The sequence below is a fragment of the Acinonyx jubatus genome, chromosome B1, assembly GCF_027475565.1.
Source record: "Acinonyx jubatus isolate Ajub_Pintada_27869175 chromosome B1, VMU_Ajub_asm_v1.0, whole genome shotgun sequence".
Lineage (NCBI taxonomy): Eukaryota > Metazoa > Chordata > Mammalia > Carnivora > Felidae > Acinonyx > Acinonyx jubatus.
In genome coordinates, this window is record NC_069382.1 from 114,095,265 (window position 1) to 114,119,636 (window position 24,372).

The 24,372-nt window shown below is 35.4% G+C and overlaps 1 protein-coding gene across 10 annotated transcripts in view; it reads left to right on the top strand.

The window, feature by feature from the left end:
• The window catches only part of TBCK (TBC1 domain containing kinase), a 404,858-nt gene that overhangs the window by 117,479 nt on the left and 263,007 nt on the right, over nucleotides 1–24,372 (top strand). For all 10 annotated transcript variants that reach the window (XR_003420996.2, XM_053217079.1, XM_053217081.1 and 7 more), the window contains 2 exons: nucleotides 16,638–16,674; nucleotides 17,965–18,126. Coding sequence is in view for 9 of the 10 variants with exons in the window: in XM_053217079.1 (XP_053073054.1) it covers nucleotides 16,638–16,674; nucleotides 17,965–18,126 (199 nt within the window). In the remaining variant the exon portion in view is untranslated. The remainder of the gene's footprint in view (nucleotides 1–16,637; nucleotides 16,675–17,964; nucleotides 18,127–24,372) is intronic.

A 24,372-nucleotide genomic window follows, 5' to 3' on the forward strand; every position in this document is an offset into this window, starting at 1 on the left:
GCTCTCACATATCTTTTTAGCAAAATAGAATGTTCCAGATTTATGTTGCAGAATATTGTATAATGAGGTCCTTTTCACTAAAAGGCTAATGTATTGTTTACTCTGATTCCTGTGTTTGAGAAAATTCATCTAAGATATCATCATCTGAGCACTCACAGTTTGAAATTTCACTATATAGCCAATGTTACCATTTCACTAGAGTCTCTAATACTACTACAAATCTTCTGATTGGTCTAATAATTGTGAAACATTATCCTCTCTATCAGTTTTTTTTTCTCTTTGTAATGGTGGAAAATGAGAAATTCTGAATTCTCAGTTGTGTTCATTGAAAACTTAAAAAAAATTATAATGATATTATCTCCATGCATTTTGTATGTTTTTGAAATATGATGTAATACTTTGGATGATGCAATAGGAAAAATGAAAATGGTAATAGTGATGATTTATTTTAATATTTTACCATCCTTCTAGGTGATTCCATCATTTTTCTGTTTTCTTTTGCTTTTGTCTTTTTTAAGCATAGTTGGGAATAATTGATGAGTGATGACTTCCTACTTTGATAAAAGAACAAAATATTTCATGATATAAGAAGAATAAGATCACTGAAATTTCAGTAGTGTGTCATAGATTTATAAAAGGATCCAAAAGACTCATATAATTGTAAGATAGAAGGAATTTTAATCTATTTTTTTAAAGTATAAGTAAATTTTCTCTTTATTCTTTCTTCTTTAAAAGTAATGAAATATCAGTCCTCACAGTTTGAATTGCTGAGGGCTAATGAGATATAATGTAGGTAACAGTTTTGGATGGAGATTATGAACTGCCCTCTCCAACTTCTGCCCCTCCACCATACTAACACTTACTCTTTAATAGCAAGTTGGAGCCATTTGAAGATAACTAATGAAAAGACAGAGATAAAGAGAAAGGAGAAAAGAAATTAAAGAATCACTTATAAAAACAGAAACAAAAAGTCTTATCTTACATAAATAACAGACAACATGATCTCACTTTTAAAATGAGCCATCTGAAGCTAATATTACACTGTATGTTAACTAGACTTAAAAACTTAAAAATAAAATAAAAATGAGCTCAATGAAGAGAATTAAAAACTCAAAAAATATAGATTCACAAAAGGAGATAAAAAGTGAACTGATTAAGCCCAGAAAAATTTGAGAATATTACATTAATAATAATCTTATTAAAATAGTGAAAACTAGAATGAAAGTATAAACCCACTCAATGACATAACATAGTTTTCAGGAAATCATACAGAATAAGGTGGAGAAGGATAAGTATACTTCAGTATACTGCAAAGAGAATTTCAGGTAAAATTTCACAGCAACACTTATGGAGAATTGTGTATAAAATTTCAAGAGAACAAAAGTTGACTGAGAAATTGGGTAAAAACCAAGTTATCCTTCAAACATAAATGTAGCAAACATGCATTGTTTAAAATTATTTGAGTATAGTTGACACAAAACGTTCCATTGGTTTTAGGTGTAGAGTATATGCATTCTTAAGCATCCAAGAATTTAGGAAGTACAATCCCCATGAGCTTCTTTCAGAGAAATGAAAATAAATATAGATGATAAAATCCAAACAAAAAAGAGTTGAATAAAACTAGGAACCTAAGGAACTGGTTACTCCAGTTAAATATAGAATTAATACTTAACAACTATGTTAGTTATGTAACAATATAGAATTTAGATGTTGTAAACTTTAATAATATAAACTAGTATATAAAACTTGAGGTATTGTGTTGGGATGAGCCCTGGGTGTTGTATGGACTCCAATTTTACAATTAATTTCATTTAACAAATTTTTTAAAAATGAAAAAATTTAAAAAATAAAATTTGAGGTATTGGAAGTCAGAGAAAGGATAGAGAGTATAAGTGTAATAATATTGTAATCTTTCAAAACATAATCAGTAGGTAATACTTCAGCCTGAAGTTTTCCTGTTCCTTTTTTAATCAATTTTAACTGGATCTTTAGAAACTATTGTCTCTTATGGTAAATAAAGTAGCAAATGTTCTGTTTTACTCCTGTTTTTTCTTCAGTTTAAGTATAATTATATATAGCACTTCACAAAATAGCAAGTGTAATATCCAGTTCTGCTATAAATATTTAAAATTTTAGTTATAAATACACAGAAATATATCAAGAGTAATGTTTATCATGTAATATTGGGGGTGTAAGTATTTGAGGCTTTACAAAACTTTTTTTAAAACAACTGTAGAATATTTCCTTTATCACAGAAAGTTCTGTTCTTCTGGAATAATCTGAAATTAGGTGCACCTGGGTGGTTCAGTCGGTTAAACATCCGACTTTTGCTCAGGTCATGATCTCAGGGTTCCTGAGTTGGAGCCCCACCTCAGGCTTTGTGCAGACCCTGCTTCGGATTCTGTCTCCCTCTCTTTCTGCCCCTCCCCCCCATGTGCTCTCTCTCAAAAATAAATAAACATTAAAAAAAAATAAAGGTTACTGGTTCACAAAAATATCAGAATACATTTTTTTTCTGTTTAATATATCCTAAAGAGTTGCTTTGTGAATCCTGTTATCTTATAGATTTATAATTTTTTTCTCCTCACTCTTGTTCTGTCATAATGGTAGTTATGGAAATGAAGGTAGGTTCTGTATCAGAAGGTATTTGCCCACAGTTCTAAAAAGATAGAAGACGGGGAGTACTGTTAAATGAGAGCTGTTTAGTACTGCTTTTGCTTTTACTACATATTTTTTTATGTGATACCCTTTCCCATTCCACTGACTTTCCCATTCCACTGAATTTATCCTGATTTAGCATAAGGCATCATTTTTCTTCATTGTTGAAAAAGATAATAGTCTTTTGAAAATGAGTGGCACAGTGGAACAATACAAATCTTATGGAGCATCTTTAAAGAATTTTCTTTTGTAGCAAGCCTTGTTATACTATCTGTAGCTAAGAGGACAATAGTAAGTCAGACATAGACAAAATATAAGATGCTGTAAAATTTGGAAAGTAGAAGAAAAAGAATTGATGTAAGAATATTTGAAATTTTGTGAGCTCAAAAGTAGCTTCATGGGATTGAGGAATGTTGATTCTGAGAACCAGCAGGAGTGTAAATACTTTAGCCTTATCTTTATTGAGTCTACCTGTAAAACATACACAGTTCCCAGTGCTTAGGGTTCTCTTCTCTCTACCTTCCACTCCTGCCCTCCTTATTCCATAATGTGTGTGTCTTTTTTTAGATAGTCTCATAAGACCCCAGACTTTTGGGCTGTTAGAAATACTTTTTTATTACAAAAGCTTCTGGACTTAATAATGATCATTATGTTTCCTATACTGATGTCTGATACGTTCTCTGCCAGGTGTTTTAGATCCATTAACTAATCTTCACAGCTATCCTAAAGGTTTAAAGAGATATATAACTACCAGATCACAAAGTCTAGGGTTTCAAGAAATTATTTTAGAGTCTCTACTGCTGCTAAACAACAATAAAAACCTGCTGATTTTCAAGCATTCTTTCTTGAGTAGCTAAATATTAATTTCCCTTAAGCAGAGCGTCATTGTGAGACATAAAACTAATGGTGAAAATGTATTTTACAGTGGTGGCTTATGGTAACTTAAATGTAAAAATACTTCTGACTTGAGATTAAAAGAAAATATAGTATGCTAATAAGAAGATAGATTAAGAAAATCAAATAGAGGGGCGCCTGGGTGGCTCAGTCAGTTAAGCATCTGACCTCAGCTCAGGTTATGATCTCATGGTTCCTGAGTTCAAGGCCTGCATTGGGCTCTGTGCTGACAGCTCAGAGCCTGGAGCCTGCTTCAGATTCTGTGTCTCCCTCTCTCTCTGCCCCTCTGCCTCTCACACTCTGTCACGCACTCTCTCAAAAATAAACTTCAAATATTAAAAAAAAAAAAAAAAGGTCAACTGGAAGGGACTTCCTTTTATAATAATAATAATAATTTTATTATATTACATATAATGCAAATAATAAAACATAAGTTATTTTTATAATACATAAAATTAGTAAAAATATAAATTAAAATATCAATAGGAGAGAGACAATATGCAATATGTATATAAAAAATTCATTTGACAAAAGATTCATCCAAAATCTTTTTATTTATAAGAAATACTTCCTCTTTTAAATCTTTTATATTTATATACTTTTACAGCCTGTTAAGCTGTAATTTTCTACCCTTCAAAATCATGTTAATGATCCTCCTGCCTTTGTTTTTCCTGTTGATGTTTATAATTTTGATACTGCAGGTGATTTGAAAAGACCTCCTGAAATACTAAATGTCACTGTTCTTTTTTGCTATAGCTAGGGGGCAGCATTTACTCAGCTGACTCTTAGTCAACTACCACTATGCCAAATCAGGAAAATAATTCAGTGATCTAGAGAAAATAGCTAAAGCATGTCTGATTTTTTTTCATTGGGTCTCAGTTTCCATTTTTAAATCAGGAAAAGTTAATAATATCTCTAAGTTAATAAGACTAATGTTATATATATTTTTATATCTTCAATAAAATATTTCATTATTTAATTGCTTTTTAAAAAATTAAAACCCGAACCAGGATTCAAAATTGTGTTATACTGTCTTTTTCATGTATCAGACTATAACATGAAGATGTACCAATATCCTAAGAAGTTATTTAAGATTAAATTATCAGTTAATATTTTAAAAGGAAGAAAAAAGAATAAATAAAATAAATAACTGGCATCATAATCTCACAGAATATATTACCTATTTATTTACCTGACTTAGTTGATAAGAGGTAACTGGTGATAGTGAGCACCTAAAAGTTGTTACATATTAAAGAAATGTTTCAACTTGAATTAATTATTACTTTTCAAATATTAGAATATGCTTCACTTCACTTATTTCTAATAACTTTTCATAATTGTCAAAGTATAGGCACATAATTCAAATTTTTAAGTTTAGTGTTTTTTCAGTACTTTCCACTTTTTAATATTGAGGATATATATATGTATATATTATCCATTATTTCTCATTATTTCATATTTCTCATTATTTCATATCTATTGAAAAATTCTCAAGAAAGTGTATAATCTGATATCTGGATCTTTTAATCTCTCCCTTTCAGTTATCTTCATTATATATTTTATTCTTTCTTTCAACAAATATCTGAGTGCCTACTATGTGCTGCTCATTTTCCTAGGCCCTGGATATGTTAAAAAAAAAAAAAAACAACACAGACAAAAACTCTGCTCTCATTGAATTTATATTCTAGTGGGGGGCAGACAATAAAAAGATAATTTTTTTTAACGTTTATTTATTTTTGAGACAGAGAGAGACAGAGCACGAACGGGGGAGGGTCAGAGACAGGGAGACACAGAATCTGAAACAGGCTCCAGGCTCTGAGCTGTCAGCACAGAGCCCAAAGGGGGGCTCGAACTCACAGACCGCGAAGTCATGACCTGAGCCAAAGTCGGCCGCTTTAACCGACTGAGCCACCCAGGCGCCCCAAAAGATAAAATTTTTTAAAAAACAATAAAATAAAAAATAGATAATAAAGATAAATAAACTAATAGATATGTTAGATAGTGGTAAGTACCAAAGAGGGAAAAAAAAAAAAAAAAAAAAAACTATAGTAGGGACATGGATGTTAAGTGTTCAGAAGAAGAAGAAATTGAATTTTTAAATAAGGTAGTCAGGGGAGGGGAGTAAGGGAATGGGTTAAACAGGTGATGGGACTTAACGAGTACACTTGTCCTGATGAATGCCAAGTGATTTATGGAATTGTTGAATCACTATATTGTACACCTGAAACTAATATAACACTGTTAACTAATTGGAATTAAAATAAAAACTTGAGGGAGGGACAGAGAGAAGAGAGAGAGAGAGAAGGAAGGAAGGAAAGAGGAGAGGGGAGAAGAGAAGAGAAGAGAAAAGGAAAGAGAGTCAGGAAGGGAGTCAGGGAAAGCCTCACAGAAAAACTGGCTTTTGAATAAGTGGCTTTAGGAACTGAGGGAAAGAGCAGTGAAGCAGAGGCAACAGCAAGTGCTAAAGCCCTGAGGTGTAAGCATGCCAGGGATGTTGAAGGAACAGCCCAGGAGACCAATGTGACTGGAGCCCAATGAACAAGGAAGGAGATGAGAGTCAGAGGACTGAATTTTACATCAAAATATATTACATAGTTAAGACTTTAGTTTTTACTGTCAGTGGTGAAAAGCCACTGGATTCTATTTAGCAGAGGAATGACACGTTCTGATCTAAACATTTTAACAAGATCATTCTGGTTTTTATGGTAAGAGAAACCCAAGGAGGGGCAAGGATGGAACTTTAAAAAGTTGATCATACACTAGTGTAATAATCTAGGCAAGAGGGACTTGAATCAGAAAGTTAGTGGTAGGGGTGGTAAGGAGTTGTTACATTCTAGATCAGTTCCAAAGGTAGAGCTAGCAGGATTGCTGGTGACAAATGTACACTGTGGGAGAAAGAGGAGTTAAGAATGATTCCAGAATTTTTTACCTGAGCAATTGGAAGAATAGAGTTGTTCTTAACTGAGATTTGGAAGACTATACTTGAAGGCATAGATTTTGAACAAGTCTCAGGAGCTCAGTTTGGGACATGATATGTATATCTGTTAGCCATACAAGTGGAAATGTCAAGTGGAAATGACATCCAAATGTCAAGCATTTGGATGTGGAGGTTTGCAATTCAGGGGAGAGGTCTGGGATAGAGCTATAAAAATGGGAGTCCTCACACTATTTATACGTAATCATCTGGAGAAAAATAGAAAATCCAAGGACATAGGGCATGCCAATAGTTAAGTCTGGGAGATGAAGAAGAACCAACAAAGGAGATGGAGTAACAGAAAAGTAAGAAAACTAGATGAATGTGATATCTTGGAACTCAAATGGGTGGGGCATGTTTTGAGAAGGTTAGAGTAGCTAACTATGTCAAACCCTGATGATGGGTAAAGAAGGATTGAGAGTGAGAACTGGCCATTAGACTTAGCAACAGGGAAATCTTTGATGACCAAGATAAGAGCAATTTTGGTGGTGAAGTGGAGGAAAGAACCTAACTGGAGTGAAATGAAAGAATATTTAATGAACATCTACTTAATGAACCCCTTACAGGCTGAAACTATATGTTTTGTTCACTGCTATATCCTATCAGTCAGGCAGAGTGAGTTCTCCCTTACTCTGCCTTCTGTTCTATTTAGAGCTCCAACAAATCGCCTAAGGCCCACTCACATAAGGGAGAGTAATCTGCTTTACCAAGTCTACTGATTCAACCTGTTGATCTCATCCAGAAACACTCTCAGAGACACAATCAGAATAAGGTTTAATAAATGGACACCCCATGTCAGTCAAGGTGACACATAAAATCAGTCATCACAAGAACCATTTGCTTTTTTTGTGATTATTGATACGGTTGCCTTTAAATCTACCATTTGGTATTTTTATTCCATTCTCCCATCAATTCTTTCTTTTCTTTTTCCTTTTTATTTGCCTTCTTTGAATTCATTGGACATTTTTTCTGTGATTTTATTTTATCTCCCTTGTTGACATGTTAGGTGACGCTTAGTTGTGTTTTTTAATTGGTTTCCTTAGGATTTATACAGTGGTCCTCAAATAGGCAGCTTTCCCTCGCAGAGGATTTTTAGCAATGTGTGGAGGTATTTTTCACAAAACTGGGTTAATGCTACTGGCATCTGGTGGGTGGAGGCTGGATTGCTGCAATAATCTTAAAATGCAAAGGACATTCCCAAGCAAAAGTTATCTAACCTAAAATGTGAATAGTGATGAAGTTAAGAAATTCTGGTTTCTATTATAATTCTTTACATTTCTACAGTTTGCATTCAAATAATATATCACTTCACAGATAGTACAAATACTTTACAATGTGTACTTCCATTTTCCCCTCCCAGTGTTTGTATTACAGTTGTCCTATGTTTTATTTCTACATGTTATAAACCCCACAATAAGTTATTTTTGCTTTAAAGAGTCAGCTACTTTTAAAAGCTTTTTCAAAAATAAGTCCTTTATATTCTACCACATACACAATTACAACCCCTGTGTCTCTTCATTCTTCTGTGTAGATCTAGATTTCCATCTGGTATCATTTTCCTTCTGCCCAGAAGACTTCTTCACCATTTCTTACAGTACAGGACTGCTGCTGATGAACTTTTTCAGTTTGTGTGTGTGTGAAACAGTCTTTATTTCACCTTTTGTCTTTGAAAGATATTTTTGCTGAGCTTACAGTTCTATATGGACACATTTTTTTAATATTTTTAAAATGTTACTCCACTGCCATTTGTTGTGCACTGATAAGAAAACATTTTTGGAGAAGAAAACATTCTTCTCATTGATAGTCTTACATAATGTTTTTGTTTGTTTGTTTGTTTTCTCTAGATATGGTGTAAATTTTCTCTTTACCACTGATTTTGAGAAATTTGAGTACAATGTGCCTTGGTGTGGTTTTCTTCATGGTTTGGGATCTTGAAGTTATTAGATCTATTAGTTTATAGTTTTCATCAAATTTGGAAAATGTTCAAACTATTATTTGTTCAAACAAATATTTGTTCTGTCCCCTCTCTTCTTTCTCTCCTTTGGTGTCGCTAGTACATATATATTTGGCCGATTGAAGTTAGTCACTGATGCTTGGGTGTTTTTTTGTTTCATTGCATACGTTCTATTTTGATGTTTCTGAGTTTACCATTTTTTTTATCTGCAATGTCTGATCTGCTTAATCCCATCCAGTATATTTTTTCTTTCAAACACTGTACTTTTCATGTCTAAAAGTTTGATTTGGGATTGTTTTTTGTACCTGCCATGTCTTTACTTAACATGAACATCCTTAGCTTTTTGAACATAAGAAATACAGTTATAAAAAGTATTTTACTGTCATTTCCTGCTATTACAAACATTTATGTCAGTTCTGTGTACATTTTGAGGCAATGATTTTTCTCCTCATATGCATCTTTTTTTTTTTTGCTACTTTTTATTACTGGTATTTTTAAAACTAGATTCCAGTCATTGTGAATTTTACCTTGTTGAATATTGGATATTTTTCTATTCTTGTAAATATCCTTGAGCTTTATTTTGAGTTGTGGCTAACCAATACTGACACAATTTGATCCTTTCAAGGCTTGCCTCTAAGGTTTACTAAGACTAGAGCAGCATAGTTTGAAAACATAATTACGCTAATATTATTAAGGCTATTTTTGAGTACTCTACCCAGTTCCTTGTTTATTACAGATTGTTTGTTTGTTTGTTTGTTCTGACTGGTGGTAAGATGAATTATTCCTGGCTTTGTGTGAGCCTGGCAAGTTTTCCCTCTGATCTTTTCTAGTTATTCCTTCCGTGCTTTGTGTAGTTTCCTCATACACATGCCCTCTTCACTATGTGGCAAAACAGATTGTTAGTGTGTTGCTGAAGTAATTCATATAAGATTCCTAATGACAAAATAATTGGCTTTGATCAGAAGGGTAGAGGTATTGTAATATAATTTATGTCATGTCCTTTAAAGAAAAAAAATGTTAAATAATAGTGATGAAACTAACATTTAGTGACTTTATTTTTATTTTTTTTCAGTACTTGATTCCCTCCTTTTTTTTTATTATATGAAATTTGTCAAATTAGTTTCCATACAACACCCAGTGCTCATCCCAAAAGATGCCCTCTTCAATGCCCATCACCTACCCTCCCCTCCCTTCCACCCCCCATCAACCCTCAGTTTGTTCTCAGTTTTTTAGAGTCTCTTATGCTTTGGCTCTCTCTCCCACTCTAAGCTCTTTTTTTTCTTTTTTTTTCCTTCCCCTCCCCCATGGGTTTCTGTTAAGTTTCTCAGGATCCACATAAGAGTGAAAACATATGGTATCTGTCTTTCTCTGTATGGCTTACTTCACTTAGCATCACACTCTCCAGTTCCATCCACGTTGCGACAAAGGGCCGTATTCATTCTTTGTCATTGCCAAGTAGTATTCCATGTGTATTAAACCACAATTACTTTATCCATTCATCAGTTGATGGAAATTTAGGCTTTTTCCACAATTTGGCTATTGTTGAGAGTGCTGCTAAAAACATTGGGGTACAAGTGCCCCTATGCATCAGTACTCCTGTATCCCTTGGGTCAATTCCTAGCAGTGCTACTGCTGGGTCATAGAGTAGACCTATTTTTAATTTTTTGAGGAACTTCCACACGGTTTTCCAGAGTGGCCGCACCAGTTTGCATTCCCACCAACAGTGCAAGAGAGTTCCTGTTTCTCCACATCCTCGCCAGCATCTATAGTCTCCTGATTTGTTCACTTTGGCCACTCTGACTGGCGTGGGGTGATATCTGAGTGTGGTTTTATTTGTATTTCCCTGATGAGGAGCGACATTGAGCATCTTTTCATGTGCCTGTTGGCCATCTGGATGTCTTCTTTAGAGAAGTATCTATTCATGTTTTCTGCCCATTTCTTCACTGGATTGTTTTTCGGGTGTGGAGTTTGGTGAGCTCTTTATAGATTTTGGATACTAGCCCTTTATCTGATAGGTCATTTGCAAATATCTTTTCCCATTCCGTTGGTTGCCTTTTAGTTTTGTTGGTTGTTTGCTGTGCAGAAGCTTTTTATCTTCAGGAGGTCCCAATAGTTCATTTTGCTTTTAATTCCCTTGCCTTTGGGGATGTGTCAAGAAATTGCTGCGGCTGCGGTCAGAGAGGGCTTTTCCTGCTTTCTCCTCTAGTGTTTTGATGGTTTCCTGTATCACATTCAAGTCCTTTATCCATTTTGAGTTAATTTTTGTGAATGGTGTAAGAAAGTGGTCTAGTTTCAATCTTCTGCATGTTGCTGTCCAGTTCTCCCAGCACCATTTGTTAAAAAGACTGTCTTTTTTCCATTGAATATTCTTTCCTGCTTTGTCAAAGATTAGTTGGCCATACTTTTGTGGGTCTAGTTCTGGGGTTTCTATTCTATTCCATTGGTCTATGTGTCTGTTTTTGTGCCAATACCATGCTGTCTTGATGATGACAGCTTTGTAGTAGAGGCTAAAGTCTGGGATTGTGATGCCTCCTGCTTTGGTCTTCTTCTTCAAAATTACTTTAGCTATTCGGGGCCTTTTGAGGTTCCGTATGAATTTTAGGATTTCTTGTTCTAGTTTCAAGAAGAATGCTGGTGCAATTTTGATTGGGATTGCATTGAATGTGTAGATAGCTTTGGTGGTATTGACATTTTAACAATATTTATTCTTCCAACCCATGAGCACGGAATGTTTTTCCATTTCTTTATATCTTCAATTTCCTTCATAAGCTTTCTATAGTTTTCAGGATACAGATCTTTTACATCTTCGGTTAGATTTATTCCTAGGTATTTTATGCTTCTTGGTGCAATTGTGAATGGGATCAGTTTCTTTCTTTGTCTTCCTGTTGCTTCATTATTAGTGTATAAGAATGCAACTGATTTCTGTACATTGATTTTGTATCCTGCGACTTTGCTGAATTCATGTATCAGTTCTAGCAGACTTTTGGTGGAGTCTGTCGGATTTTCCATGTATAATATCATGTCATCTGCAAAAAGTGAAAGCTTGACTTCATCTTTGCCCATTTTGATGCCTTTGATTTCCTTTTGTTGTCTATTTGCTGATGCTAGCACTTCCAGCACTATGTTAAACAACAGTGGTGAGCATGGACATCCCTGTTGTGTTCCTGATCTCAGGGGGAAGGCTCTCAGTTTTTCCCCATGGAGGATGATATTCGCTGTGGGCTTTTCATAAATGGCTTTTATGATGTTTAAGTATGTTCCTCCTATCCCGACTTTCTCGAGGGCTTTTATTAAGAAAGCATGCTGAATTTTGTCAAATGCTTTTTCTGCATCGATTGACAGGATCATATGGTTCTTTTCTTTTATTAATGTGATGTATCATGTTGATTCATTTGCGAATGTTGAACCAGCCCTGCATCCCAGGAATGAATCCCACTTGATCATGGTGAATAATTCTTTTTATACGCTGTTGAATTTGATTTGCTGGTATCTTACTGAGAATTTTTGCATCCATATTCATCAGGATATTGGCCTGTAGTTCTCTTTTTTTTTACTGGGTCTCTGTCTGGTTTAGGAAGCAAAGTAATACTGGCTTCATAGAATGAGTCTGGAAGTTTTCCTTCCCTTACTATTTTTTGGAATAGCTTGAGAAGGATAGGTATTATCTCTGCTTTAAATGTCTGGTAGAATTCCTCAGGGAAGCCATCTGGTCCTGGACTCTTATTTGTTGGGAGATTTTTGATAACTGATTCAATTTCTTTGCCAGTTATGGGTCTGTTCAAGTTTTCCATTTCCTCCTGTTTGAGTTTTGGAAGTGTGTGGGTGTTTAGGAATATGTCCATTTCTTCCAGGTTGTCCAGTTTGTTGGCGTATAATTTTTCATAGTATTCCCTGATAACTGCTTGTATTTCTGAGGGATTGGTTGTAATAATTCCATTTCCATTCAAGATTTTATCTATTTGGGTCATCTCCCTTTTCTTTTTGAGAAGCCTGACTAGAGGTTTATCAATTTTGTTTATTTTTTCAAAAAACCAACTCTTGGTTTCATTGATCTGCTCTACAGTTTTTTTAGATTGTATATTGTTTATATCTGCTCTGATCTTTAGTATTTCTCTTCTTCTGCTGGGTTTGGGGTGTCTTTGCTGCTCTGCTTCTATTTCCTTTAGTTGTGCTGTTAGATTTTGTATTTGGGATTTTTCTTGTTTCTTGAGATAGGCCTGGATTGCAATGTATTTTCCTCTCAGGACTGCCTTTGCTGCATCCCAAAGCGTTTGGATTGTTGTATTTTCATTTTCGTTTGTTTCCATATATTTTTTAAATTTCTTCTCTAATTGTCTGGTTGACCCATTCATTCTTTAGTAGGGTGTTCTTTAACCTCCATGTTTTTGGAGGTTTTCCAGACTTTTTCCTGTGGTTGATTTCAAGCTTCATAGCATTGTGGTCTGAAAGTATGCATGGTATGATCTCAATTCTTGTATACTTATGAAGTGCTGTTTTGTGACCCAGTATGTGATCTATCTTGGAGAATGTTCCATGTGCACTTGAGAAGAAAGTATATTCTGTTGCTTTGGGATGCAGAGTTCTAAATATATGTCAAGTCCATCTGATCCAATGTCTCATTCAGGGCCCTTGTTTCTTTATTGACCATGTGTCTAGATGATCTATCCATTTCTGTAAGTGGGGTGTTAAAGTCCCCTGCAATTACCACATTCTTATCAATAAGGTTGCTCATGTTTGTGAGTAATTGTTTTATATATTTGGGGGCTCCCGTATTTGGCGCATAGACATTTATAATTGTTAGCTCTTCCTGGTGGATAGACCCTGTAATTATTATATAATGCCCTTCTTCATCTCTTGTTACAGCCTTTAATTTAAAGTCTAGTTTGTCTGATATAGGTATGGCTACTCCAGCTTTCTTTTGACTTCCAGTAGCATGATAGATAGTTCTCCATCCCCTCACTTTCAATCTGAAGGTGTCCTCAGGTCTAAAATGAGTCTCTTGTAGACAGCAAACAGATGGGTCTTGTTTTTTTATCCATTCTGATACCCTATGTCTTTTGGTTGGCGCATTTAGTCCATTTACATTCAGTGTTATTATAGAAAGATATGGGTTTAGAGTCATTGTGATGTCCGTAGGTTTCATGCTTGTAGTGATGTCTCTGGTACTTTGTCTCACAGGATCCCCCTGAGGATCTCTTGTAGGGCTGGTTTAGTGGTGACGAATTCCTTCAGTTTTTGTTTGTTTGGGAAGACCTTTAGCTCTCCTTCTATTCTAGATGACAGATTTGCTGGGTAAAGGATTCTCGGCTGCATATTTTTTCTGTTCATCACATTGAAGATTTCCTGCCATTCCTTTCTGGCCTGCCAAGTTTCAGTAGAGAAATTGGTCACGAGTCTTATAGGTCTCCCTTTATATGTTAGAGCACGTTTATCCCTAGTTGCTTTCAGAATTTTCTCCTTATCCTTGTATTTTGCCAGTTTCACTATGATATGTCATGCAGAAGATGGATTCAAGTTACGTCTGAAGGGAGTTCTCTGTGCCTCTTGGATTTCAATGCCTTTTTCCTTCCCCAGATCAGGGAAGTTCTCAGCTATTATTTCTTCAAGTACCCCTTCAGCACCTTTCCCTCTCTCTTCCTCCTTGGAATACCAATTATGCGTAGATTATTTCTCTTTAGTGCATCACTTAGTTCTCTAATTTTCCCCTCATACTCCTGGATTTTTTATCTCTCTTTTCTCAGCTTCTTCTTTTTCCATAATTTTATCTTCCAGTTCACCTATTCTCTCCTCTGCCTCTTCAATCTGAGCCATTGTCGTCTCCATTTTATTTTGCATCTCATTAATAGCATTTTTTAGCTCCTCCTGGCTGTTCCTTAGTCCCTTGATCTCTGTAGCAGTAGATTCTCTGCTGTCCTTTATACTGTTTTCAAGCCCAGCGATTAGTTTTATGACTACTATTCTAAATTCACTTTCTGTTATAGTGTTTAAATCGTTTTTGATCGGTTCGTTAGCTGTCGTTATTTCCTGGAGTTTCTTTTGAGGGGAATTCTTCCGTTTCGTCATTTTCAAAGTCCCTGGAGTGGCTCGGAACTGTGGGGCACTTCCCCTGCACTGTCTTGAATAACTTGCGTTGGTGGGCGTGGCCACAGTCAGACCTGATGTCTGCCCACTGCTGGGGCCACAGTCAGACTGGTGTGTGCCTTCTCTTACCGTCTCCCAGGGGGGGATTCACTGTAGGGTGGCGTGGCCCGTCTGGGCTACTTGCACATTACCAGGCTTGTAGCGCTGGGGATCTGGCATATTAGCTTGGGTGGATAGGCAAGGTGCACAGGGGCGGGAGGGGTAGGCTCAGCTCGCTTTTCCTTCGGAGGTCCGCTTCAGGAGGGGCCCTGCGGCACCCGGAGGGAGTCACCCCCGGAGGGATGGATCCGCAGAAGCACAGCGTTGGGTGTTTGCGCGGTGCAAGCAAGTTCCCTGGCAGGAACTGGTCCCCTTTGGGATTTTGGCTGGGGGATGGGGGAGGGAGATGGCACTGGCTAGCGCCTTTGTTCCCTGTCAAGCTGTACTCTATCATCCGGGGCCCAACGACTCTCCCTCCCGTTGTCCTCCACCTCTCCCGCTCTCTGAGCAGATCTGTTAACTTACAGCCTTCCAGATGTTAAGTCCCGCTCGCTGTCCAAACACACTCTGTCCGACCCCTCTGCTTTTGCAAGCCACAGTCAGGGGCTCTGCTTTGCCGGTGGGCTGCCCGTCCACCCTAGTTCCCTCCCACTAGTCGTGGAGCGCGCACCGCCTCTCCGCCCTTCCTACCCTCTTCCATGGACCTGTCGTCTACGCTTGACTCCGGAGAATCCGTTCTGCTAGCCTTCTGGCGATTTTCTGGGTTATTTAGGCAGGTGTGGGTGGAATCTAAGTGATCCGCAGTTCGCGGTGAGCCCAGCATCCTCCTACGCCACCATCCTAGTGACTTTATTTTTAAACTTAAATTAGGCTAAGGAGTTCAGATTTTGTTATATTTTATTGTTTACTACAGCCCATACTCTTTACAGTGAAGTCACATACCTTTGTATTCCTCTGCAGTTTTCCCTTTTATAATGTCGCTTGAAAGAACTATGTATCAGTGTATATAAATGATGATCTTGTGGGGAGCAATGGGCTTTATTTCACATACAATACTTAGACTTCAATGTAGTATATAGTAATACTTAAGGTTCTTGACTGGTATTTTGATAGCATAAATACTCAGTGGTATGCTATGCAAAGACATATGCTACTCTATTCATAATATCATAATTGATAGGTCCTAGATGAATATTTATTTAAACCCTATAGGTAGTATAGAAATCTTTGTCTAATGGTAGACTGCTTTGATGCAGAAAGTAAAATAAAATTAGAGCTTTTCAGATCTTTCTATATATTATTACTGATTTTCAATACTTGCTACTGACAAAGGAAATTTTACTCTACATTTAGAAATTAAGAATGATTTCTCACTTCCAAAATGTCAATAAATTCGTTGAAAGTATATATACAAGTATGTGGGCATGTCTGTGTGTGTATTTTCATTCCTAGACAGTAAAATTAGGAAAATAAATTTGTCACTCGGTTAAAGAACTAATTTATTTTATTTTTAGATCTTATTACTTTTAGTCTGTTATGAAGCTTCCTGTTAATTTAGAAAATGGTAATAGAAAGTATATGCTTCAGAATACTTTCTTATGAGACATTTTGGACATTTTTCAAAAACCATCTTATCAATTCTTGAAAATACTAAGAGTAAATCCACACTGATAAAGACCATTAAAATCCCAAAAATATTTTTGTGCAACCTGAAAGTTCATCCTTGGAATTAGCATGCAAGTATTGTGTTTGGGTTAGTCAGAGTCTTGAGTATTTCCTTTGATGAAATGAAGACATTCTGTGTAATAATCCTTGGTGAAAGGGACATCTGTAGCATTTGTAATAGATGATATTATTTAATAGAGTATTTGTGGTAATAATTATAATTATCAACATTTACTTTTATTTTAATCAATGGAGTAGACCAAAGTATAAAATATTTTTTTACCATTCAGTTTAGTGGTAACCATTCTAATTATCTTTTATTTCCTCTTTATCTGTCCCCGGCATGGCACCCCTTTCCTCTTCTACCCATAGCTCTATGCCATCCCTTGGTTTCTCACCATGTTTACCCGTAAGTATAATTTTTCCTTTCCTTTTAATATTGTATTGACAAAAGGATAGCTCCTTTCTACCCCAGTATATTATAGCTATAGTCATATTAAATAGATTTAATTACATAACCATCCTTATATAATTCTAATGTAATAGAGTTGGGTAGAAAAAATTAAATTGTTTTCACTGCTGAATATCAAAAAGTGTAATATAGGATGAGTGTTATATAGTGATGTTTAGGATATCTACCTTATGTGCCATGACATTCATAAAATCTCTGCCTTCTGTTGAAAAAGAAATTAACATAATATTTACATAAAGATTTGGAAGGCAACTTTTACAACAAATGAGATTCAATTTTTAGAGATCCTCTAACACTTTTGTTATTTCCAAACCTAGAATTCCTCTAGAAATCAAAAAGTATGTGTATGTGATACTTTAATCAGTTACAGATATGAATACAGTGGACATTCTGCTTAAATATATACTATGATAAATGGAATAACCATATTTAAAGTAGATTATGCATTGGCCTGGAAAAATATGCACAGTATCATTAAATGTAAAAAAGAAAGTTGCAAAAAATAGAAAAAAATTTTTACGTGAACTTAATAAAGCTATTATTTAGAGTGAATAATAGAAATGTAACAATACTGAATCTAAAACAATACGAAATTTCATGTAAGTAAATAAGCTTGTGAGAATTGTATAACAAGAAAATTCTATGAAGAAATATAATTAATGGAACAACTATACCAGGATTGATAAAGGTTAGAAAATGTCATCTATTTGACCAATCTGATTATTAATATTTAAAAATGCCTTAGGAAGCAATAAATATTATATACAATTTCATAAGTGTTTTGTGAAACCAAACCAAAAATAGTTTTTATAAACATTTATAAAACTAAATAAGCATTTTATAAAAACACTTTGGTAGTATTTGTTCTTAGTGGGTTTTTTTTAATGTTTTTTTAATGTTTATTTATTTTTGAGAGAGACAGAGACAGAATGCGAGTGGGTTAGGGGCAGAGAGAGAGGGAAACACAGAATCCGAAGCAGGCGTCAGGCTCTGAGCTGTCAACACAGAGCCCAACTCAGGCCTCGAACTCACGAGCTGTGAGATCATGACCTGAGCCAAAGTTGGATGCTCAACCGACTGAGCCACCAACGCGCCCCAATATTTGTTCTTAGTTTTGACCATAAACCATTTGTAACATGTCTAGTAAAACAGCTTGTTATTGTTTTAATTTCTGTAATTTTGTCTTTTTATTTTATTTAATTGTATTCATATTTTGTTGTTTTACAGATGTATTTCCACTGCACAAAATTTTCCACCTCTGGGATACCTTACTCCTTGGGAACTCCTCTTTCCCATTCTGTATTGGAGTAGCAATCCTCCAGCAGCTTCGGGACCGGCTTTTGGCTAATGGCTTTAATGAGTGCATTCTTCTCTTCTCTGATTTACCAGGTATAGATATAAATAAATGGAATCCCTAAATGCAATTTAATTCTAAAATAATGAGAAGTCTTATAGCATTTTGCAAAAATAATCATCCAAACTTTCAGAATCTCTTCTTGAGCTTCAACTTCCTTCTCTGGATTCTCTCTCTCATGTAACCACATCTGCTCTTCCAGCACAGGTCCAAACCTGGGTCATATTAGATTGTTGTGGTTTAATTTTATGTCAGTGATGCCACCAAAAGGGTAAAAGAGCTGGGGGCAGTGACATATTTGCCTTTAATCTTAGGACACGCCTTTTAATCTTCAGCTGATAGAGAGTAAGTAAAGGCTACTTGTTTGAGAATCTGTGTTTACACAGAGATGTAATTCACATGGAATTTTGCTCTCCTATCTATAGCTCCTTAGTAACAATTTGACAGTTTGAGGAAAGGAAACACTGCCCCTTTGGAGGGCAAATCACAAGCTATATATTATATTCACAAATGAGGAGTTTGTAAACCTAGGTGTTAAATTTGCTAAGTGTGGATGTAGGGAATATGACTATGGTCTAAACTTTGCTGCTGTGGCTGAAAAGATCAAAGTAATCTGGTCACCTAGGATATAGCAATCTGTGGAATTAAAAAATGAAACTGTATTTTTGCAGAAACCAAAATTTTTTCAGGTAGAAGAATTCTACTTTCTTCAAGCAGCATTTCATTGGCTCCAACCCTTTTCTGAGTTTATTGTTGTTCTCCATATTTTTAGGCACAAGTAACTGCTGATAAGAAACACATTTAGTTATCTAAGAGTTAAATTTGCTTAAAAAACAAATGAAGAACAAAAGAAAGGTACCTTAAGATTACATATTTATTAAGCACACTCAAGAGGAAAAAGAAACTGCTACCTACCCTGATTTTTATCTTTAGCTGATGATCTATATCTGGTACTTCACCATCTCTCTGTTGTTGCAAGTCTTCATCCTTTTGGGAAAATAATAACAATTTAAAATTTAATTTTTTTAAAATTTTTCCTTCCTTCTTTCCCCCAAATTGAAAGTACCACCATCATCTTTCTAACTTATCTAAGTTTAATTAAATTATTTTGTATATGAGGAAATAGTAGTTCACTTCTTATATTATTTGTTTCTGGGCGATAGATTCCTTTTGAAAATCGCACTATTTTTTTAATCTTTTGATGTTAAATGGTAACAAAGAAGCTAGTTTCACAAACTAGGAATACTGTCTGTACCTTGCATATATTTTGCTCTCATTTCCAACTTGCCAAAGTAAACAGAAGATGATTGATTATGATTAAAAGAATTTTTTTCTGGTCAGTTCTAAAAAAGAAAAAAAAATCACAAATGCTGATTGTGCATTTTGAAATCAAGCAAATTTAATGCCTTTCCAATTTCATACATAAATGTACCAGTTAAACACTTATGGAAGAATCTGTTGTCATATTGTATAGGCATGTTAATAGTAACTCTGGTTGTCCATGAAAATAAAATTATTATTTCTGAAATCAGAAAATAAGAATATGCTTGTTATAACTGACTTATTAAAAAGGTAAACTCTACCGGGGCATCTGGGTGGCTCAGATCATGACCTCACGGTCTGTGAGGTCTAGCCCCATGTCAGGCTCTGTGCTTACAGCTCAGATCCTGGAGCCTGCTTCGGATTCTGTGTCTCCCTCTCTCTCTGCCCCTCCTGACTGACTCACTCTCTCTCTCTCTCTCTCTCTCTCTCTCTCTCTCTCTCAGAAGTAAACATTAAAAAAATTGTTAAACTCTACCTACCTCTTAAAATAGGATGCATTCTATTGTGAATTGCCTTGGTCCTCAGTAGCATTATTCTGGTTCATCACTTGTTTGGCCACTGTCTATAATTCCTGTTGGGGAAGAAAGAGGTTCTAATAAAAATATGACTTAAAAAAAAAAAAAACAGAAAGGGTCCAGATGTAGGCTTTGTTCTAAAGTACACCTGTGTTTTACTTTTAATCGAAGGACACTTATTTGGGATGTCTCTCCTAAATCTAAAGAGATCTCTTTTTTCACCATGTTGAGCTTCATAACTGTAGTTGATGCTTGAAGGAACTGGAAATAATCATGGGAAGTCTTAAAATGTGAATCCAGATTAATATACACACAAACACACAGAATGTGCCTTTTCTAAGCAAAGTATTATGTGTCATAAGTTTGGAACATATTTGAAAGAAGCTTTTTAAGACTACAGAAAAAAGACAAGATAACTCTATATTTCACTTTAATTCTTGAGACAGACTTTGTAGATAAAGACAGGATAGGATTAAACATTGATTTGAACTTACTAAATACGTTATACTTTACTGAAATCCCTATCAACTGAGTTTAAAAGCATAAGCAAACAGCAAATTTAACTAAATTCTTTGCTGAAGCAGATTGCTAAATTCACCGTTCAGAACATCTATTTGATAGTAATATGATGGAAATACTACTCAGTTGGTATCCTTGTGAACAAAATAAGCTTGAATTTTTTTAAGTTGTCCTTTCTAGTTTTTTTTTTCTTTCAACAAAGAGACACCCAGTAGTCTAGTTGTTAAGAGCATGGCATGTGGAACTGGTCACCTAAGTTTCAGATCCTGGCTCTGCAGTCACAGCTGTGTGATCTTAGGGTCATGACTTAACCTTCTTGTTTCCTTACCTCTGATTATATGAGAATGATAATAGTACCTACCTCATAGGGTCGTTGTGTTAAATAAACCAGTATATCTAAACAACTTAGAGCAGTGACTGGCATAGAGAAAATGCAATGTAAGTGATTATTATTATTAGTTTTGCCATTATCATTATTATGCTTGTTTTCACTTTCCATTCTACCATGACATGCTTTCCTATTGATGGTATAAATGTAGCAATCACCCCATTTGGCTTTTTCTATAATTTTGTTTAATATGAAATTTATTGTCAAATTGGTTTCCATACAACACCCAGTGCTCATTCCAACAGGTGCCCTCCTCAATGCCCATCACCCACTTTCCCCTCCCTCCCACCCCCCATCAACCCTCAGTTTATTCTCAGTTTTTAAGAGTCTCTTATGGTTTGGCTCCCTCCCCCTCTAACTTTTTTTTCCCTTCCCCCCTTCCATGGTTCTTGTACCCCAATGTTTATAGCAGCATTTTCAACAATAGTCAAATAATGGAAAGAGCCTAAATGTCCATAAACTGATGAATGGATAAAGAAACTGTGGTCTATATACACAATGCAATACTACTTGGCAATGAGAAAGAATGAAATATGGCCTTTTGTAGCAACATGGATGGAACTGGAGAGTGTTATGCTAAGTGAAATAAGTCATACAGAGAAAGACACCATAAATTAAAAAAAAAAAAATTTTAACATTTATTCACTTTTGAGAGAGAGAGAGAGACAGAATACAAGCAGGGGAGGGGCAGAGGGAGAGAAAGACACAAAAGCCAAAGCAGGCTCCAGGCTCTGAGCTGTCAGCACAAAGCCCAACACAGGGCTCAAACCAATGAACCGTGAGATCATGACCTGAGCCGAAGTCAGATGCTTAACTGACTGAGCCACCCAGGCATCCCTTTATAAATTATTAAAGTAGATATCAGTCATATTGATTTCCTTGTTAGCTAAAACAATTGAGGAATTATCTAAGAAGTCAAGTAGACCTTCTATGTTGAGTGTATATTATGACTAAGAAGAATATTTCTTTTCATTGCTCAGAGACAGTGTAATGTAGTAGATAGCACAGACTTTGCAGTCAATACAGATAAGGATTTAAGTCCTAGCTCTACCACTCACAACCTGTGTGAACAGGGAAACTTTCAGTGTAGTTCTGTTGCTAAAAAAGCTGTCTATGGATGAGATAGATGTGAGTTCATATCCCACTTCTGGCACATAGTAGCTGTGTGAATTTGGAAAAATTTTTAATCTCACTGAGAATTCTGTACATTAGGAAAGTTTCAGTAAAATGGGGATAATAATATCTGCTATAGTATTATGATGAGCACTAAAGATAACATACATAATGCAGCTGCCACAAAATATGGTACTGATTATGCATACACAGTATGTATGACTTTTTTTTAAAGTACATGTAGTATATAATATTTTATTTTATGTTTATTTTTATTTTATTTTAATCTTAGAGCAGGAGAGGGGGGCAGAGAGAGAGAATCTCAAGCAGTCTCCAGGCTCCAGGCTCAGTGAGGAGCCTGATGAGGGGCTCGATCCCATGACCCTGGGTTCATGATCTGAGCCAAAATCAAGAGTCAGACACTCAACCAACTGAGCCTCCCAGGCACCCAGCTTTTAATATTTTAAAAATACATAAATAACTTGTAACATTCAATCTTTATAAGTTCCCTCTCCTTTCTTCCTCCTTTCCTTCACTTTATACTATTTAATTCTTGAAGAAGGAACACAGGAGAAAAGCATTATTATTTTTGCAAAAATTGTTCCCAAATTCTATTCCCTTGTAATATTTTTTAAATTTTTTAAAGGAGTGTGTGTTTTTTTCTTAACTTTATTTTATTTGAGAGAGAGCGAGAGAACGAGAGAGAGACAGAGACAGAATCCCAAGCAGGCTCTGCACTGTCAGCACAGAGCCCCATACAGGGCTCACATCTACAAACTGTGAGATTATGACCTGAGCCGAAATCAAGAGTCAGACATTTAACTGACTGAGCCACCCAAGGGCCCTGATAAATTGTTATTAACTAAGGTCAGTAGTTTACATTAAGGTTCACCCTTTGTCTTGAAAAGTACTGTGGGTTTTGACAAGTGAGTAATGTCGTATATTTACCATTACAGCATTATACAGAACAGTTCCACCACCCTAAACATCTCCTGTGCTGCAACTATACAGTCCTTCTCTCTACTCTCCTTACCCAACTCTCCCCTGGCACTCAGTGATTTTTTACTGTCTTAATACTTTTGTCTTTACCAGAATGCCATATAGTTGAAATCATAGAGTATGCAGGCTTTTCAGACTTTTTGCCCCATGTCTGCTTATGGCTTCATAGCCCATTTCTTTATATCACTAAATAGCATTCCAAATTTTTAGAGTTTGAAAGGTAGAAAAGAATATTTCTTAAAAGGCAATCTCTTTCTAAGTAGAAATCTACCAAGTGCAAAATAGAAATTTCACCTATATTTTAACTGAGTTTAAAACAAGATCCTGGACTAACTGGGATCTAAGGCTTATGATTTTTAATATTTCAGTTGAAGTGCTAAAATTTTTCATGTGTTTTATATTATCCCTATTTTATGATTGAGGGAAAAAAAAAAACAGAAAAATGAGTTTGGCCAGAGCTATACAACTTGTAAGTCATTGAATTGAAATTTAAACGCAGATCATGCTGCCTCCCAGGTTAATGCTCTTTCCAGTATACCATTATTATTATTATACCACTTTCTAAGTAAATACTTTAAATGCCACTAGATCAAGAGCTAGACCAAGGGAGTGAGGCTTCAAGCCCACCATGTTCATCTCCTAAATTCATTCCCACCCCTTTTAAACCAGAACCTTTAAAGTTTGAGACCTTTCCAATTAAGAATGACAAATTGTACATGTATGTTTATCCCTACTGCCTTGTGAAACATCACTAAAGCAAAACAGTAAGGGAATGAAAAAAAGTATAATCCTAAATACAAAGAGAATGTAAGAAGCGCACTAGTAGACAAGAAACGGCAACAAATATTTAGAAGATAGAACACAATTACATCAATAATAACTCCCTTAATAAAAAGTAAAGAGAACTGAAACCTTCCTGCAAAGAGAATAATAGCAAGAAGCAAGCCAGTTCTTGGTGCAGAGCACCAAAGTCTCACGAATTGAAAGTGAATGAAAATGAGGCAGAAAAAAACAGAGGAATTAGTTCAATGTACACGTAAGGAGTAGTTTCATTTCTCCCACCTCTGTCAGCCTTTGCACCTACCTTGCTAGCCACGTGTCTTCTCTGCCACCTAACAGAAGACGGTAAGATAGGGAAATGGCTAGATTTTGTGGGCCTGAAGCTTAAACAATGTGGAGAAATTTAAGAGGATATAAATTACAGTACAAAATTAGACCATTAAAAAAATATTGAGAACGAGCAAAGAGATCATGACAAATTACAAAAAGGAAAAATAACATAATACTTTAATTATTAAATGTCAGATACCTCTGTATTTTTTCCTCCTTTTTTGCTTCATACTCATTGATTATCTCTACACATGACAATAATTGTACATATTTTCTATACAAAAAAAATAATCAGTCTTTCCACTGGCAGTGTT